At 41.5% G+C, this 17628-nt stretch overlaps 1 protein-coding gene across 1 annotated transcript; it reads left to right on the top strand.

The window, feature by feature from the left end:
* Nucleotides 1-764: 764 nt before the first annotated feature.
* On the top strand, nt 765-8443 carry LOC125342774 (vomeronasal type-2 receptor 116-like). The gene is made up of 6 exons (XM_048335084.1): nt 765-859; nt 2572-2860; nt 3946-4746; nt 5441-5668; nt 6486-6609; nt 7521-8443. Exons 1-6 carry the CDS (start codon nt 765-767, stop codon nt 8441-8443), a joined length of 2460 nt encoding a protein of 819 aa, XP_048191041.1.
* The last annotated feature ends 9185 nt before the right edge of the window (nt 8444-17628 follow it).

The raw sequence follows: 17628 nt of genomic DNA, 5'->3' as shown, positions 1-17628 counted from the left end.
TTGGCATGGACCTTGACTTTTTGAAGTGAAATTGCTGGCTTTGGTGCCTTCGCTGCTTCCTTGGGCATTAGTAACTGGGTGCATTTGTGGTGGGCTGTGCACATGGAATTCTTATTGAAACCTGCTTGAATCCACCAGTAATATCTAGTGGTTGGAATGGACTTTGGGACAGGAACGGACCCTATGGATACAATGTGCTAAGAACTTTGTTTGATATTTCACTGTCACAGATTGTTTTCTGGCCATTTCGATGCAGCCTCTGATGCAATCCAGTTGCTTCATCTCAAAGGGCTTTCATGTGAAAAATTTCTGGACACAAATGTGAAAACAACATATATCAAAAATAAGTTCATCCCTGGGGTCTCACTATCTGTGATCTGAGAGAAATCACAGCACCTGCGATGAAGAAGGAGAATGACAAACACATTTTCCAAATAATATTTTTCTCCTAGATGCAAGGCCTCAGATGCAGAGCCTCAGAGAAGGGTTTTACACACTGTCCCTGGGGATTCACAAGAGTCTACAAGGAAAGATGGACAACCGTGTATCTCTCGGTCAATAAAAAGACACATGTGCACCTGTACAAAGATATATGACTATACATCCCAGACACTGTGGGTCTCGCTTCCAGCCAGAATTTCAGCTAGGCAGATGCTTCAGGGATGTGCCCTTTCATTTTCATACTCGTTTTTCTCCAGTTTCCCCTTCCTGTCAATTCCTTGGCAGGCACTAGCTGCTTTTCCACCATGAAACGGCGAGCACACATGGATGGAGATGTGATGATTGTTGCGTTTTTCCCTCTCCACACTTTGGGAACAGATCGCAGAAACAGCGATGCTTCCAAGTATGAAGACAAGCGGTAAGTAACACCTCATCTTATTTCCATAAACTCTTTTGTTCTCAGGATTTTAAATCACTGAGGGAACTCTAGATGCACACTAGATGAATGCTCTCTTTTTCCTCTCCCCTTGCCTCCTATCCCTTTCATCAGCAGAACTGAACTCTCCAAATGGTATTTTTTTTCTTTTTGTAATACTGTTGTCAACTTTTCACAAAACCTTATCAACATATCCTCCATATGCCTACGTTCAATTAGATTTTCTTCAAAGTCACTGTTTTCTCAACCTGAGAAGACATAACTAACATGATAGGCTTCCATTATGAAATTTCACATATGCAAAATCTTCTTTATAATCACTTTATCCTATCTTTTGGATTTCCATCCTTCCTCTATTGTTTCCTTCTTCAAACAATATGTTTTTAATTTCATAAGAATGTATGTGCTTACACACATATACCTTTATACTCACAGACATGTCAGATAGAAAGTTACTTTGGTCGTTTTTCCTCCTCTGTATTTTTGCTTTCCAGTTTCTCAGTCTAACTATATTAGGAAGAGAGTAGTGATCATTGCATTTTACAATGGTGGCCTTAGAACTGGCATTTCAATATAAAGCTTGCTCACAATTCTCTCCTAATTCCCCATGTTGGAGGCTCCTCTCTCCAAGATGAGGTCCTCAAAGTTGGATGCATCCCTTTTGTTTTGTTTCATAAGAGAAAAAAAATTCTCTGATCTCATATTTGAGCTCTTTTGTCCTGGTTAATGTCACAGGAAACTGTTCAATATGTTGGGTCTGTGAGCAGAGCTTGCTATGGATTCTTAAATGACACTTTGCTTCTGAAAAATGCTCTTCAACTGAGGATTTGTTAGTTGGCCTGGCCTTGCCACAGGTGGAGGTGGTTACTCCAAGAAAAATACAACAGAATATTTGGTGTCTCTGATAGTCACATAGGACTCATTGAATTCACACACTAAGGCCAAAAGAGTATAGGCATAGGACTGGCTGACAAATCCTTAATAGCTATGTGCAGATGGTCATAGAAAATAATGCTCTATGAAATGAACTGCAAGGAAAGGAGACATTTTCAGTTGTCATTGTTCCTGTTTTTGTTTTCTTTTCCTTTTGTCCTGCTTGTATTTGAGTGGATAATGCAGTTTACATAAAAGGTTGAAGAAAGGTGAACAAGTACAATAGGGGTGCCCACTAGACAGTAGATGGACAAAGAATTGTATATCTTGTGGGTAGGGAGCGAAGGAAAATACCAGGAGGAAACGACAGAAGGAGCAACATGGTACAAAATGGAATGTACTCTTTATTTATTACCTGAACTGTGTAACTGTAATTCTTCTTTATATCTCCTCTACAATAATAATAAAAATTAAATCACTAAATTAATAAAAATATATTGTCTGCTGAGCAAAAATGAATATTTGGTGTCTCACGATAGCCTATTCCATCTCTAGTGTGCAAGAGGTTTTCACTGTGGTGCATGAAGTAGCAGGGAGCAAATAATCTCCCATTCTTGCCATAAGTAAATTTCTGAATCTCATTCATAACAAATTACCTACATATCCTTATCTAATCTTATATGCAAGCATTAGACATTATATACACACTCCATCTCCATTATTGGTGATGTTTTAACATATTCCTTGGCAGAAAAGCAAGGATTCAGTCCATCAAAACAATAATTTTCAAATACTCTGAAATTTCTGTGCTAATTACACAGGTTTACCTTCAAGAACTATCAGTTTGTTTTGGCCTTGACTTTTGCTATTGAAGAGATCAACAAAACTCCTGCTCTTTTACATAACTTGACTCTGGGATTTGATATCTGTAATGTTGAAGATAGATTGCCAACAGTATTTAAAAATTCCTTCATTTGTTTTTTTGGGAGCTACATGGTTCCTAACTACTCGTGTATAAGTGGCAGCAAGTCTATAGGAGCACTTACAGGACCATCAGGAGTAACATCTGCCCAGATAGGCACATTGCTGGACCTCTACAGGTTTCCACAGGTGAGGTTGGGAGGAGTGTCTGAATTTGTGCCATTTCAGGTGTTTAGAAGTGAATGAGAAATAGTGACTGCATTCATTATTCTATCAAATTTTGTGATATTAAAGAATAAGTATTCAAGAAAATGGGCTATCTTTGCTCCCATCTTTTGGAAAAGGAATAAAAATTCAAATCATAAAAAGGGACTATTTGGAGATTTAAAAATTATCAATAATTTTTTTTTAATTCAGGAAGTGGAAAATGACTTTAAAGTGTGAAGGAATGCTGAGCTGGGTGTTGTTGTTTCACACCTGTAAACCTAGCTACTTCAGAAACATATATCTAATTACCCTGCAAAAAACAGGAAGAAACTTGTGGTTCAAGTCTTGAGGAAAAATCAAAGAAAGTGCATGGAACTCTGACAGTAAATAATCCCGTGCAATCACACACATGCATACACACACACATACACACACACACTCGGACACGCACACACTCCTTCCCACCAGAAAGTGAAAGACATTATGTTGAAAGAAAAAGTCAGTCTCTAGAAGACAAAGGAGGCAATTGTTTCCTCATATATAAATATCAAATCTAACATAAGAGTATGAAATATGATATAAGGATAGAACACATATCACATATATATATATATGATTTACCTATAGAGTAGGTTAAACATAAATGTGGAATTCCATGCCACAATCTCTCTAATCAAATAACAAATAAACACCAGACAAATACAGCATATTTTAGCTGAAGGATGCGCGTGTTAAGGAGATGTGCAAAGGACCAAATGAAAAGGAAATAGATGGATGGCAAAATACAAAATACTATTCAAGGTACATACGGGAAAATGGAGCTAGGAATATATGGCTGGGATTGTAATAGAAGGGAGGATTTATTGGAAATAGTGACAAAGATAAAGAGACAATTTAATAACAAATTGGCATGTCGCACATATATTAACATTTTTATTTTTTTTTTCAAAAAGTAAAAGAAAATCCGGTTACCTAGTTCAACAGGTTATTTAATATACATCATGGGTGAGATTGTGATGGATAGAAATCTTCCCATTCATGAAGCATCTAATTTTCATTCCCTTTAGTTCACCTTTGGGCCTTTTGATCAGGCCTTGAATGACCACAGGAAGTTCCCTGCTCTCTATCAGATGGCCTCAAAGGACACATCCATAGCCACTGCCATGGTCTCCTTACTGCTTTACTTCAGATGGAACTGGGTGGGACTGGTAACCTTTCTAGATGAGAATGGCTTGTGGATTCTTCCTCTACTGAGAAAAGAGATGGACAAGAAAAGAGTTTGTTTAGCCTTCGATTTAGCAATCCCAAACTATGGCCTAACATTGGAATTCATGGCACTGTATAACCAGATTAACAAATCTTCAGCAAACGTCCTCATTATATACGGTGATGATGAATCCGTACTAGATTTATTGGTATGTATACATCAATATTTGATAAATGGTAAAGTTTGTATCCTGAACTCACAGTGGGAGTTAAACATGAAGAGGAGATATTTCATGCAAGGCTCATTCCATGTCCCTCTCGCTTTTGCACATCATCACCCAGATGTTTCCGGATTCACAGATTTTGTCAAGACAGTGAATCCTTCCACATACCCAGAAGACTTTTTCCTTGCTCGGCTGTGGTTTCTCTCTTTTAATTGCTCAGGTTCTGAGTCTGACTGTGTAACATGGGAGAACTGTCCTCATGAGGCCTCCTTGGATTGTTTACCTGGGCACATTTTTGACATGACCATGTCTGGAGACAGTTACAATATATATAACGCTGCCTACGCTGTGGCCCAGGCTCTCCATGAGATGCTTTTACATCACACAGAAATACAGACAATAGGAACCCAGAAAGAGACAGTGTCTTCCCCTGCACAGGTAAGGCCTTCTGTTGTGAATGACATGCACAATAAACACAGGAAATTCCTAGAGGACTTTCTTACCACGTGAAAGTAAATATTTAATTATGTTCCCCAAACTAAAGAAATTAAATTTCTATATAGGTCTGTGAGGTTTTCTAGACATGTGCTCCTGTGCTCTTTTGGAAAACAGGCCAGTTATAAGGAAGAAATCAATTCCATGCTTCTGTCCCTTCTTCTAGTGACTAACAACATCAACATACACATGGGTAATGTTGTGATAAGAGTATAAGCACCTTTTCTCTATGAGTTTCTAAGCATGACCTGCTGAGCAAGAGTATCTATATTTTTCATAAATAACCTAGTTTCATTCTTCTTTAGGTATTAAAACTTGAACAAGCTCAAGCTATAACTATTGATTCCCATAGAATTCGATGTTTTGGAAAACTCTAGCCACCTGAGAATTGCTGTATTTATGCTTATTTAAATGAAATAGGTTTCTCTTGAAAAGAGGATTTCTAGCACTTTTCTGAGTGTCCAGCTTTCTGGAAAATTATTTTTATTCCTCCAAAGACATTCTTCTGCAGTGCTTTATCACGTGTCTGCTTTTCTTGAATTCTAAATCAGAGATTAAAGACACTCAGGAGCTTTTCTTAATTTTTTTGTATAACCACTGGGATGTACTTCAACATAAGATTATGTATCTCTTGTAGCTGCACCATTTTCTAAAGAACACCCAATTTCAGAATCCTGCTGGAGATCAGGTGATTTTAGATGACAAAAGAAAATTGGAGGCAGAGTATGACATTGTGAACATTTGGAATTTTCCAGAAGGTCTTGATCTTAAGGTGAAAATAGGAAAGTTTTCTCCATTTGCTCTACATGATCATCAACTATCTTTATCTGAAGATATAATAGAGTGGGCCATAGGAACTACAGAGGTGAGTTGTTATTTAATTCTAATGACTTTCAGAATATATAAGAAAGTCAAATGTAGAACTGAATCAATGCCAGCAACTGACCACTGTAATAGTAGCTTCTCAGTTCTGAATGTCATGATTTGAAGTCAGGTCCAGTAGTAATACCTGTGAGACTCTTATCTTCATGTAACCACTACAAAACAGGTCCTGTGTGCTGGTTGATGCTTGTAATCCTATCTACTTGGGAGGCTGACATCCTCAGATCTCAGATTATAGATCCATTTAGAGCCCCACCAGGCCAAAAATCTGTGAGAATCTATGTCACTAAAACCCCCAAAAACTCAGCTAGAGCTGAAGATCAAGAGGCTGATCACTAATCTTGAAAACAAAACAGCTCAAGGACATTGCTTGGACACTGAGTTCAAACTCCAGGATTAGCACCCTCCATGAAAAATTCAGTTAGTTTCTAAATGTGAATTTTGAATATTGTAATAAAATACAAATTGCATGTTTCTTAGCAGAGTTCTAACACCAATGAAGTACCAAAAAATTGCTTTATATATTTGAAAGTTTTATTCAGTTCCCTCTGCTGGTGGTTTCATTTAATGATTAGTTGAGCTTCTACTTAGATCTCTTTCTTGAGAGGAATCATTGTATGCGGTAGCACATAAAGCTTGTGTGGTGACAGGATGTGGAATCCATGGCAGCATTCAAATCACTGACTGGATTTATTTGTATTGATATGCTATAGTAAGGAATCAAAGTTGTTCAAATAAGGGAACTTTGGGAATGTTACAAAAGCCTAAACAGTTTCTGACTCATATCTGTTGTTCCTCAGCCTGTTCATTCTGTCTGCAGTGAGAGTTGTGGTCCTGGATTCAGGAAATCCCTTCAGGAGGGAAAGGCTGCCTGTTGCTTTGATTGTACCCCTTGCTCAGAAAATGAGATGGCTAATGGGACAGGTATGTTTACGCATGGCAGATGGAGAAAAACAGGTTCTCTCCTAGTGCCCCACGAACCATGAAAAGCACTACCAACGTTATGTATTGGAATTGCAGTCAAAGCCGTCCTTCATTCACTTAGTAGTTTAATTACAACAGTGGATGATAGAGCTTCTTGAAAAGAAAAAAAAAACATGGGCTCTGTATTGTGTATAGGATTAACTTTTTCTAGTATAATGAATGCATGTTTATTTAACTACTCAGTAATGTTAGCATATTTTCTATCATATAAAATACAAAATCCTGTTAAGAATGAGATCTCCATGTTTTGGAATTTTTTTTTTACATTATAAAGAAAACACAGATCTTCATTTCCTATTTGTCCAGAATTGTTTTTAAACCAGAACAAAAGCTGTAGTTTGGTTCAAGTGTTGTACATGGACTGACTGTATAGCTTCAAAGAATGCTTATATTCTCTATTTTCTAGCGCTTTACAGGTGAGTAGGAGAAGCAAATATCACAATTACAAAGAAGGACCACAGTGCTCCTATCTATGTGACACAGAGACAGAAAAAATGCAACATCTTTTAGTCTTCATTTTACATAAGGACATTGAGTTGTGTACAAAAAAGGCTGAAAAATGTTATGGAAGAATGAAGAGATGTCTAAAATTGTTGTTAGGACATTAGGAATGGCAAAAAAGAAAATAAATAATATTCACTGCAAATTAATAGTTTCAACTAGAATTTAGAGCCAAGTGTAGGAACATCATGAAATTATAAGGATAATACTAAATATGTCTAGTAATACATGGTCATATGAAGTTGATGCGAGTAATTATCAATATGTCAGAATTTTTTTCTAGGTAGGGATTTTCTAATTATTTTTTAAGCACTGGAAAGGAACTAATGGTTATGTGTCTTCCTCACCAGACATGGAGCAGTGTGTGAAGTGTCCATATCACCAGTATGCCAACACAAAGAGAAACCAGTGCCTCCTAAGAGCTGCAAGCTTCCTGGCTTATGGGGAGCCCTTGGGGATGGCCTTGGCCTGCATGGCTCTAAGTTTATCGTCACTCACAACTGCTGTTCTTGGGGTGTTTGTGAAAAATCACAACACCCCCATTGTCAAAGCGAATAACCAGGCTCTCAGCTACATCCTGCTCCTCTCCCTCATCTTCTGCTTCCTCTGTTCCTTGCTCTTTATTGGCCATCCCAACACAGTAACCTGCATTCTACAGCAAACCACATTTGGGGTTGTATTCACTGTTGCTGTTTCTGCTGTTTTGTCCAAAACTGTCACTGTGGTTCTGGCCTTCAAGGCCACTTCTCCAGGGAGAAGGATGAGGTGGCTGCTGGTGTCAGGGGCTCCTAACTTCATCATTCCCATCTGCACCCTGATCCAGGTGACTCTCTGTGGAATCTGGCTGGGAACCTCTCCTCCCTTCATTGACACAGATGCACACTCTGAACATGGCCACATCATCATCCTGTGTAACAAGGGGTCCCTCACTGCCTTCTACTGTGTCTTGGGATACCTGGGCTCCCTGGCCCTGGTCAGCTTCACTGTGGCTTTCCTGGCCAGGAACCTGCCTGACACCTTCAATGAAGCCAAGTACCTGACCTTCAGCATGCTGGTGTTCTGCAGTGTGTGGCTCACCTTCCTGCCTGTCTACCACAGTGCCAAGGGCAAGGTCATGGTGGCTGTGGAGGTCTTCTCAATCTTGGCCTCCAGTGCAGGGCTTCTGGGTTGCATCTTTGTCCCCAAGTGCTACATCATCTTGATAAGGCCTGATATAAATTGTGTGCATGGCATTAGGGACAGAAAATGCCCTGAGCAAATTAAGCCCTCCTAAGAAGAAACTTACATATTTGTTCAAAAGTGTTTCTTCTGCCATTAGATATTATTTTACATAGTTATTTCAATAAATAAGCATCTTTTACTCATTTCTCTAGTAATGGCACAGTCCAAAGTTGTAGCTAGAGACAGGTCAATTTGAATTTCATTTCATATATTTGGGGTTCCTCCTAGTTACTATGCACATAGTTCCAGTTTTCTGATGGTTCAGAGATATTTGCAGAAAAACAAAGTATATCAGCCCATGGCACACTGTCACACCTCAAATCCTTGAGGATCAGGTGGTTAACTACAATCCACGAGGATCAAGTGGCTGACTGCAATTTGAGGACCACAGTTCAAAGCCAGCCCCAGCAGGAAAAGTCTCTGAGACTCCATGTGCAATAAAACCCCACCAAAAACCTGGAAGTGGACCTGTGTCTCAAGTGGTTGAACACTAGCCTTAAGCATAATTGCTTATGATAAAGCACAGGCCCTGTGTTCCAGGCCCAGGACAGGCACACGCCCCCACACACACACACACGCGCGCGCGCGCACACACACACACACCAGGACTTGTGGTACGGGGGAGAGGAAGGAGATCAAGGGGAATCAGGGTGAATGAATGGACAGAAGGAGCGTGGGCAAATGAATTCCTAATATTTGATGCCTAAATGTGGTGATGAAACTAGCACACATGAGAGGGTGGGTTGGGCGAGATGGAGGAGAAAGATGGAAGTGGTGACACGGATCAAGACGCCTTGCACTCACAAGGCAACATGGTGAATTTCAGCCTTTCTCTAGATGTGTGTTAATGTGTGTATGTGTGTGCCTGTGTGTGTGTGTGTGTGTGTGTGTGTTCCAGTACTGAGGCTGGCATTCTGGGACTGAGTGATGTCCCTGAGCTTCTCTTGTTCAAACCTAGGTCTCTACCACTTGAGCAACTGCACCACTTCCAGCTTTTTCTGAGTAGAACATTTCTTCCTGGGCTGACTTTGAACTTGATCTTCGATGTTAGCTTCCTGGGTTGCTAGGAAGACAACTGTGAGCTACTCATGCCCAGCATTTTTTCAAATGTAGTATGGCAAGATCTTCTCCCTCCCTGGATCACCACCTTTGCCTGTCTCTGGTCAGCTTGGTGTTTTGAGATTGCCTTCCTTATGAGCCTGATTCATGTAGCAAAGCCCTGAGCCAGAACTCCCTGTGCTGCACCCCTCTGTACCTTATCCCTCCACAGCAACACAGATTTGGGGCACCAAAAAAGCCATATATTAAGACGACTGGACTACACTTGATACACACAGAAAATGCACAGGAACAGAGATTCCTTTCTCAGGTCAGTAGGAATCAACTGAGAAATTCTGACATTTAGTGTTGTGTTGGGGACCTTCCTGAGATCATTCCGTCCTCCTATATCTCTGGTCCTGGGGTCAAAAATGAAGCTGAAGGTAGTGTTGAGTGTTGTCGGGAAATTCGTTCTGCAATCTGATAGGACCTGCTTGGTACCTATAATCCCTCTCTCAATTCTGCACCGAGAACCCCTGCATCTGGCTTGGTTTTCTTTTCTTTCTTTTTTTTTTTTTTTTTTTTTTTTTGCCAGTCCTTGGGCTTGGACTCAGGGCCTGAGCACTGTCCCTGGCTTCTTTTTGCTCAAGGCTAGCACTCTGCCACTTGGGCCACAGTGCCACTTCTGGTCATTTTCTGTATATGTGGTGCTGGGGAATTGAACCCAGGGCCTCATGTATACAAGTCAAGCACTCTTGCCACTAGGCCATATCCCCAGCCCCCCTGGTTTTATTTTCTAGATGCTTCACTTTGACAATTTTTTCCTTTCTGTAACTCCTTTTTCCATCTCTTTCAACTTGAATCAGGGTTTCATCATGATTCTTCCTTTTTAGCATGATAGTCCAAAATTTGCTTCACCTTAAAATTTTGCCCAGCTTAATAAGGGTGAACCACCAGTCAGGGTTTTATCAGGAAATCCAACAGTTCCATGATAACCGAGAACAGATATTTATTGCAGAGATTTGTATAGTACATAAGTAGCCTGGAGATGAGTGCACCGCTCTATAGAAAGCCTGTAGAGCCACAGTGAAGGACCAGAGTAACTCCATATTGTACTAAGACCCCATTCTTTACCTGACTGACTTTACTGTAAGCCCTACCCCCCACCTCTTTCTTCCCAGTAAAGACCATAAAATGCTCTGCTACAGAGAGTTCACAGAGAAACCATAAACAACAATAGGATTGACCGCCAGAGAAGAAAAACAAGTTTTGGAGTTATTCCAGAAATCCCCCACCCAGGTGTGGTTTCCAGTATCTAATTAAAAGATGCTATGATGTATGTTAAGTCCCTGCCTTCCCCAAAGAATATATAAAACAGTTGGCAGCCCTAGGCCAAGGACTTCAGTGTCATCAGTTTACTGAGTGTGTGGAGGAGTGAGCTAGCTAGAAATAAATGCCTTTTTTGCTTCTTGCATTGGTCTTTGTCTCTGGTGGGATCCACACTTGAGCATTTCAGTGAGTGCTCATACTGGATACCCCCCTAAGCCCACCCAGACACCTGACCAAGGGTTCGTAACAATCCGGCCGGTAAGTTGAGTGAGGAATTGCTGATGTGTATGTGTCCTGTGGCCCTGCAAGATGTGTGTATGTGAGGTTGCCAAAAGAGCCTTGGTGGATGTTCTATAGGGCTGCCAACAGGATCTGTGGGAGACATCCCCAGACTGCCATGTGGGTAAATTGTTCCTCGGTACAGACATTTTGGAGACAGACAATTTTTTGGATCCATGTGTAGTGTGTTCCTCCATGCATAGTCTGTTAGCTCATTTTGAACAATTTGCTACTTGCTGTGACTTCAGTAAATTGTTCCTCGGTACAGGCATTTTGGAGACAGGCATTATTTGGAGAAATCTGTGCTTAGTCTGTTCCGTGCATAGCCTGTTAACTGCATTTTGAACAATTTGCTATCGTTCTGTGATTTGGGTTTATGTTAAGTGTTTTGTATGTGGTCTGTGTGTAAGTGTTGTCTAACCTCCTCCACATTGGCAGGAGAAATTCCTCCTAGGCATTGGGCCTGAACTGAGAACGTGGCAAACAGAAGAATTCAAGGAGTGACTCCAACTTCTCTTTCTCTTTAGGTTCCCAGCAGAATTATCCTCCCTTCCTTTTCTTAGTAGTGCTGCTTCTCCAGAGTTGTCAAACTGATTTTACTCTTGCCACTTTTGTATGTTCTTCTGGTCTATGTAAAATGCTCTGAGTTGTCTGAATGATGTGCTTAATTGTACTTTGATGTAAACAGAAAGTGAAATTGAAAGCAGAAGGGCCTAGAATGAGATTGAGTACTAAGGAGACTAGGTCCAGTGGTGAATTAGGAAAGAAGGTAAAAATAAATGCAATCAGATACAAGAAAATATTGTGTTGTAGAAAAGGAAAAATTGGCTGTATTGTTACAGAACTGGTGTGGACTGTTCCTCTCTGTTTCCTGTATCTCCTGACTGTGACAGATGAAATGGGACAGACTCCCTCTACCTCCACGGATTTATGTTTAGCTCATTGGAAAGATGTACAGGTGACAGCTCACAATCAGAATGTGAATGTCCGCAAAAAGAACTCTGAGGGACCCCACCCAGCCTTCTTCAGCAGAAAATTATTTGGTGTGCTAAAATATTTTGCTAAAACTATCAAGCACTGGAAAATGAGATTGGAGAATGCTAAAATCATTCGGTAAAAGTTTGTCTTAAAATTTTGGTGTTGCAGAAGTAAGATTGCCAAAAATACCTCTTTCCACTGGAAAATGTACAGCCGATGTTTATTTTGCGCGCTTTAAGATCTTTTGAATATGTATGTGTGTGTGTATGTGTGTGAACATGTTCAAGACTGTTAGAATGATGTAAAATTGAATGAGTTTAAGTTTAAATTCAAATGGTCATCAAGTTTGGGTGTTACCAAATGCTTTAAAGGATTACTGCATTGTTTTAAAGAGGAACTATAGTTAAAAATGTTTCTCTAATTAAAAAAAAAATACTGCTTGGGTTTCTCAGTCAGAGACCAATAGGAAAGGACAGGAAAAATCTAAGATGGGCCTGTGTGCCTATCCATGGGAGGGAGGGTTGATGGGGCAAAGGTGCAGCTGAGCCAGTCCACGTAGTGGCACAGGCCTTGGAGGGAATCCACGTGGTGGGACAGCCATAAGGTGACATCCATTCATGGTGGAGAAGACAAGCCTGCACCAAAACTGTTCATCAAGCTCTGAGGAGTAGGATGGAATAGGCTGTTCTGTAGGACAGGCCAATGGGGGCCTTTCTTTTGTCTGTTTTGTTTTCAGGTGAACATTGGAAACCTGGTGGTAAAAATGGATGCTTGACTAGAATTTCTAAAACTGCTTCTTGAGAGGTACTAAGAATTGGAAAAGTTTTTAAAATGGTTAAAAAGTTTATTTACCTGATGTGATTTGATTCCTGTGCTATTTTTGCAATTTGGATGTATTGAAAAAGCAAAGATGCTGAGAGTGGATTTCTTGTGATTGTAATTCTGGTGAACACTGTTAAATGTACTTTTGTCACAATTGCTTTGGGTATCAGTTTAATGATGCAGGTACTGAATTTTATGTGTAGACTGTGATGTAATATTAAGACTCTTAAATATCTTGTTACATATAATAAGGCAAGTTTTTTTAAGTATATATATATATTAAAGTAATCGGGATAGAAGTAAACTCTCATTAACTCTCTGTATGTAGGAAGAAATGGCAAAATGCGCTATCGCTTCTCACTAATTTATTGGAAAGCTGAATGGACAAGTATTTCTAACTTTCTAATTGTAATACTTACATTAAGGAAAAATTGTCATTTGAGTTCAAAAGTCTTCATGCTGTAACTAGGACTGAAGGAAAAAAAAAAAAGGCTCTTTTAAAACAGGCATCCTGGAGGCAAAGGGCTGTACCTGGTTTCAGAATGTCTGTAAGCTTCAGAGTTTTTCCATGGCAGATAAAAGCTGAAGTGTTAGTGTTAAAGCTGAGGTTAGTAAAAGGCTTTTGAGATCAAGAATACATTTCTAGATAAGAAATTTGGAAGTGAAATTGTCCTAAATGATTGTTGCAAAGTGAGAAAAGGAAAATTATGGCTACCAAAATGAGTGTTTAATTGCCATTCTAGTTTGTTTGTAGGTTTTTTGTAACAGTTTCCAGGAGGCCCGCAGAGAAGGACAGATGATTGCTACAAGTTGTCAAGATGTAACATTGGCCCTTAATAAGTTCCAGGTAAGAGCATGCTTACAAACTACTTCTGTGTGGACCATATTGTTGCTTTTAATTGGAGTAAAGAGCCTTTTGTAAGACTCATTGGTCTGAAATCTGGGGTTCGAAGCCAGCTCATGTAGAGAAATGTCCCTGTGAGAGTCTTCATGTCCAGTTGGCCAGCAGAAGTGCTGGGAACAGAGTCATGAGTTGCTTTGAGGCTCAAAGTGGTAGGGTGGTAGTCTTGAGCTGGAGAGCTGGGGGACAGCACTCAGTCCCTGAGTCCAAGTTCAGTGATGGACCAAGAGAAATGCCAAAGGAGCTTTTATAGCAGCATGGAAAAGTCACTCCTGGGACAAAAGTGATGGACATCCAGAGGCAATAAGCCACTGCTTGGATGGCAGAGATGGTGTCAGATCCTAGAGTCACTCCTGTTTGGCCTTTCAAAAGTTAATCAGAGCTGGGAGGTCCTAGAAGAATAGTTCATAAGCATGCATTTTATTCTATGTACTTTGTAACTAGAGAGGAACTTGCCAGTCATCTGTGATAGTGGGTAGTAAAGCTAAGTTTGTTAAATGGGGGATAGTTTAAAATCCCAAACCCTTGCATCTACTCAAAGCCCTGACTGGCAGTGAGAATTTTAAGCTGATACATCTGTTCAGGAAAGAAAGTTCGTGGATCTGAGCTCTTGTGCTTATTGAGATCTAAGGTCTGCATTGGTAGTTTAGGTATAGTTACATCATCAGTTTCCCCATCCAGAGAGGAAAATGCTTTTACAAATCAGAGTGCTAAAAGACTACCATGTTATATCCCAAAAAGAGGTCTGTGCAGTTGTTAAAAGGTTAGCTGTTTACTGTCGGGGTCTTTGGCCCCCAGCACTCTCCTGACCTGTGGGAGAGATGGGGAAGCATGCCCCGACTGGGGTGGACCAAGAAAGGAGAAGGGTCAACGGACCGCCCGCACCCAGCTAAAAAGATTAGTGTCCGCCGGCCAAGGCCCAGCGCGGGCCAAGGTCTCCCAGACCCTTTTGGCCTGGGAGTCTGAGATGTCTAAACCTATGCTTTGAAGCATGAACCTCAATTCCCTAAGCGCCAATTCATCATGCTGAGTTTGAGATTGCCCCATCTTTCCCAGGGATACCCTTACCTCTCGGAACTCGCTTGACTTGGCTCGCCGATAGCTCTAAACCTACACTTTTTCGTGCCCCACGTTGGGTGCCAGTGGTCGGGGTCTTTGGCCCCCAGCACTCTCCTGACCTGTGGGAGAGATGGGGAAGCACGCCCCATCCAAGGCAGGCCAAGAAAGGACAACTGGCACCCAGCCTCCCCTCACCGGAGGACAGCAGACAAGTCCGGGAGAGTCTTGAACCCGTCTTGCATTTTTAAAATGAGCTCCACTCATAAATATGTCAGAGAGTGGCAGGAAGTGGAGGGGTGTAAGTGCACCTATCTAGGGACTGTGAAGGGAGGCCTGAGCTGTCCGTCAAGTGTGGAGGGTCTAGGGACCAATCCTAAGAGATGGCCTAATTCTATGCCACAACCCACAGGACCGCCTCCGGGTTCACCACCAGGTGCCATGTTGGCCACAGGTGGTCCCAAGGCTGAGAGGTGGGGCCAGTTTGAACCACCTTTCCGGGTTCCTCGTAATAGCCTCACGTGACCCAGGGGCCGAGAGACAGGTGGAGCCAACTAGGGCCACCTTTCCAGGTTGCAGCTTAACAGTCACATGTGGACCCGGGGCTAGGAAACCGGCGGGGCCAGGTAATTGCCTCTTTCTGATGCAAGGCATCCAGGCATTCCCCACAATTTACTCGAGTTCGTAGTAAAGTTCCTAGTAACATCTCGTCCTGACAACCCCTTGGTAAAGTAAGCTAAGGATCCAGAGGTTCCTGGCTAGGTAAGGTCAACACCCCTGAGTCAGCCTGAAGAAGTTACAGAAGATGGATGATCTCGGCCCATCAGTTCCACCTTCAAGATCAAGGAACCAGAGTCTAAGGGACTTGTGTGATGTCATCTGATTGTAAACCAGAAAGATCTGATGTGAATATCTGTAACTGCTTCATTCCCCCGCTAAGATGGTCTTGCAAAGTAAGTGAAGCCTGGATTTGCTCCTCATGTGTAGCCTTAGGAAAAGGGTGCAATTTTTATGCCAGTCAATCAGGAATCATTAAGGAAAGCTTGGCACTTGGAAAAATACAACAGAAAGCAAAAAGGAGAGAACTGGTATCAGCCACTGTTCTGCTGGTCACCGTGGGCGACTCTCCTGATAGCTGTGTTGACAGGTCCTTTGGTTCTACTGCTTTGGGCCCTAACTATTGGCCCATGCCTTATCTCAATACAAGCCCCTAGACAGGCAAGCCGTTGAAATGGACAGAAAGAAGCCATGATTGTCTCCCAAGATACCTAAGAGAAGGAGGAAAATGTAGAGCCAAAGTGAAGGACTACAGTAACCCCATATTGTAGTAAGACCCCCATTCTGTACCTGACTGATCTTACTGTAAGCCCTAAAGACCATAAAATGCCCTGGGACAAATACTTCTCAGAAAAACCATAAACAACTATATGAGTGACCAGCAGAGAAGAAAAACAAATTTTAGAGTTACCAGAACTCCCCCACCCAGGTGTGGGTTCCAGTATCTAAAACCCTGCAGATGTGCACATATCCCCATTGGTATACACTTATGGCTTAACCAATCAATTTTAAATGTGTTGGTCGCTTGATCTGACCAATGACCCTTTCCAGATTCATTCCTGCCACCAAATGTGCCAAACATGCTTTAGAATTATGTTATAATTTTCCCATGTTTTGTGTTTATTTGTTAAGATGCTATGATGTATACTAAGTCCTTGCCTTCCCCAAAGAATGTATAAAACACCTAGAAGCCCTAGCCTCAAGACCTCTTAGGGTCACTAGCATGGTGAGTGGGCAGCGGACGGAGCTAGCCCGAAATAAATGCCCTTTTGCTGCTTGCATTGGTCTTGGTCTCTGGAAGTCTTTCAGGGGATCTGAACTTGAGCATTTCAGGGGAACCCTCTTTTGAGTCCCTAAGTGCAGCAGGCTTAGGCAGGATATGGGGACTGGAGAAGGCCAAACCTAAGCCTAATAACAGGGGCCCAAAGCAGCTTGACCTAGAGCTGCTTGACCTTTGCCAAAGAAAGGAATGAACAAGACGACTCAGATTGCATATTTTAATTTAGGGGGAAGTTCCAGAAATAGAAAGATGTAAGGTTAATTAAGTTGAATAGGTACACACAAGTCGCACCCAAAACCAAGAATTGTATTGCTTTGATTGCTTTGTTACTGGAGCTTACTGGAATTATGATCACTAACAGCAATTCTCCTTCTGTATATCTGCTTGCGTGCGTGGCCTAACTTGCCAGACCACCTGGGAGTGGTACAGGCGATTTTTGCCTCTAAAAACACAACCCTACTGAGACCCAGTGCCATTTGTCACCATCCCAGTGGTGGAAATCAGATGCTATGCATAGCTAAATAAAAGACTCCTAGTCCAATTGACTGAGTGATGGTGACTATTGTCATGGTTTTGAGGCCAACCTGGGTATCTGGTGTCTAACAGACACTAGATTCCTTATGGGACAAATATTCTTCTGTATGAAATAATTTGCCCATTGAAGTAACTTGTCAAGAGGCTCAGTGACGATGCCTAGAGTAAATCCTATGAAGGGTGACTTCTACATCTATCTTTAAAAACCAGACAATGCCAGCTGCCCTTAAGATCCTTCCAAGTAGTTCCGAGTCCACAGTTGTCCTTAAGGAAGTCTGAGGACACGCTTGAATTTGGGGAAAATCACAATGTCAGCCAGGTACCTCTTGGCTCATGCCCGAAATCCTAGCTACTCAGGAGGCTGCTATCTGAGGATCATGGTTCGAGGGCATCTAGGGCAGGAAAGTCTATGACATTCTTGTCTCCAATGAACCACCAGAAAACTGGAAGAGTCGCTGTGGCT

The sequence above is a fragment of the Perognathus longimembris genome, chromosome 27 (assembly GCF_023159225.1).
Source record: "Perognathus longimembris pacificus isolate PPM17 chromosome 27, ASM2315922v1, whole genome shotgun sequence".
In the NCBI taxonomy this organism is placed as follows: domain Eukaryota; kingdom Metazoa; phylum Chordata; class Mammalia; order Rodentia; family Heteromyidae; genus Perognathus; species Perognathus longimembris.
This window is presented reverse-complemented; position numbering and strand designations above follow the sequence as displayed.

Bases quoted from the DNA above. Each gene is read 5' to 3' on its own strand.
- LOC125342774 (XM_048335084.1), top strand. From the start codon at position 765: ATGGATGGAGATGTGATGATTGTTGCGTTTTTCCCTCTCCACACTTTG. The intron at 2,861-3,945 runs GTGAGGTTGGGA...CATTCCCTTTAG, and splicing joins ACCTCTACAGGTTTCCACAG to TTCACCTTTGGGCCTTTTGA. The intron at 6,610-7,520 runs GTATGTTTACGC...CTTCCTCACCAG, and splicing joins TGAGATGGCTAATGGGACAG to ACATGGAGCAGTGTGTGAAG.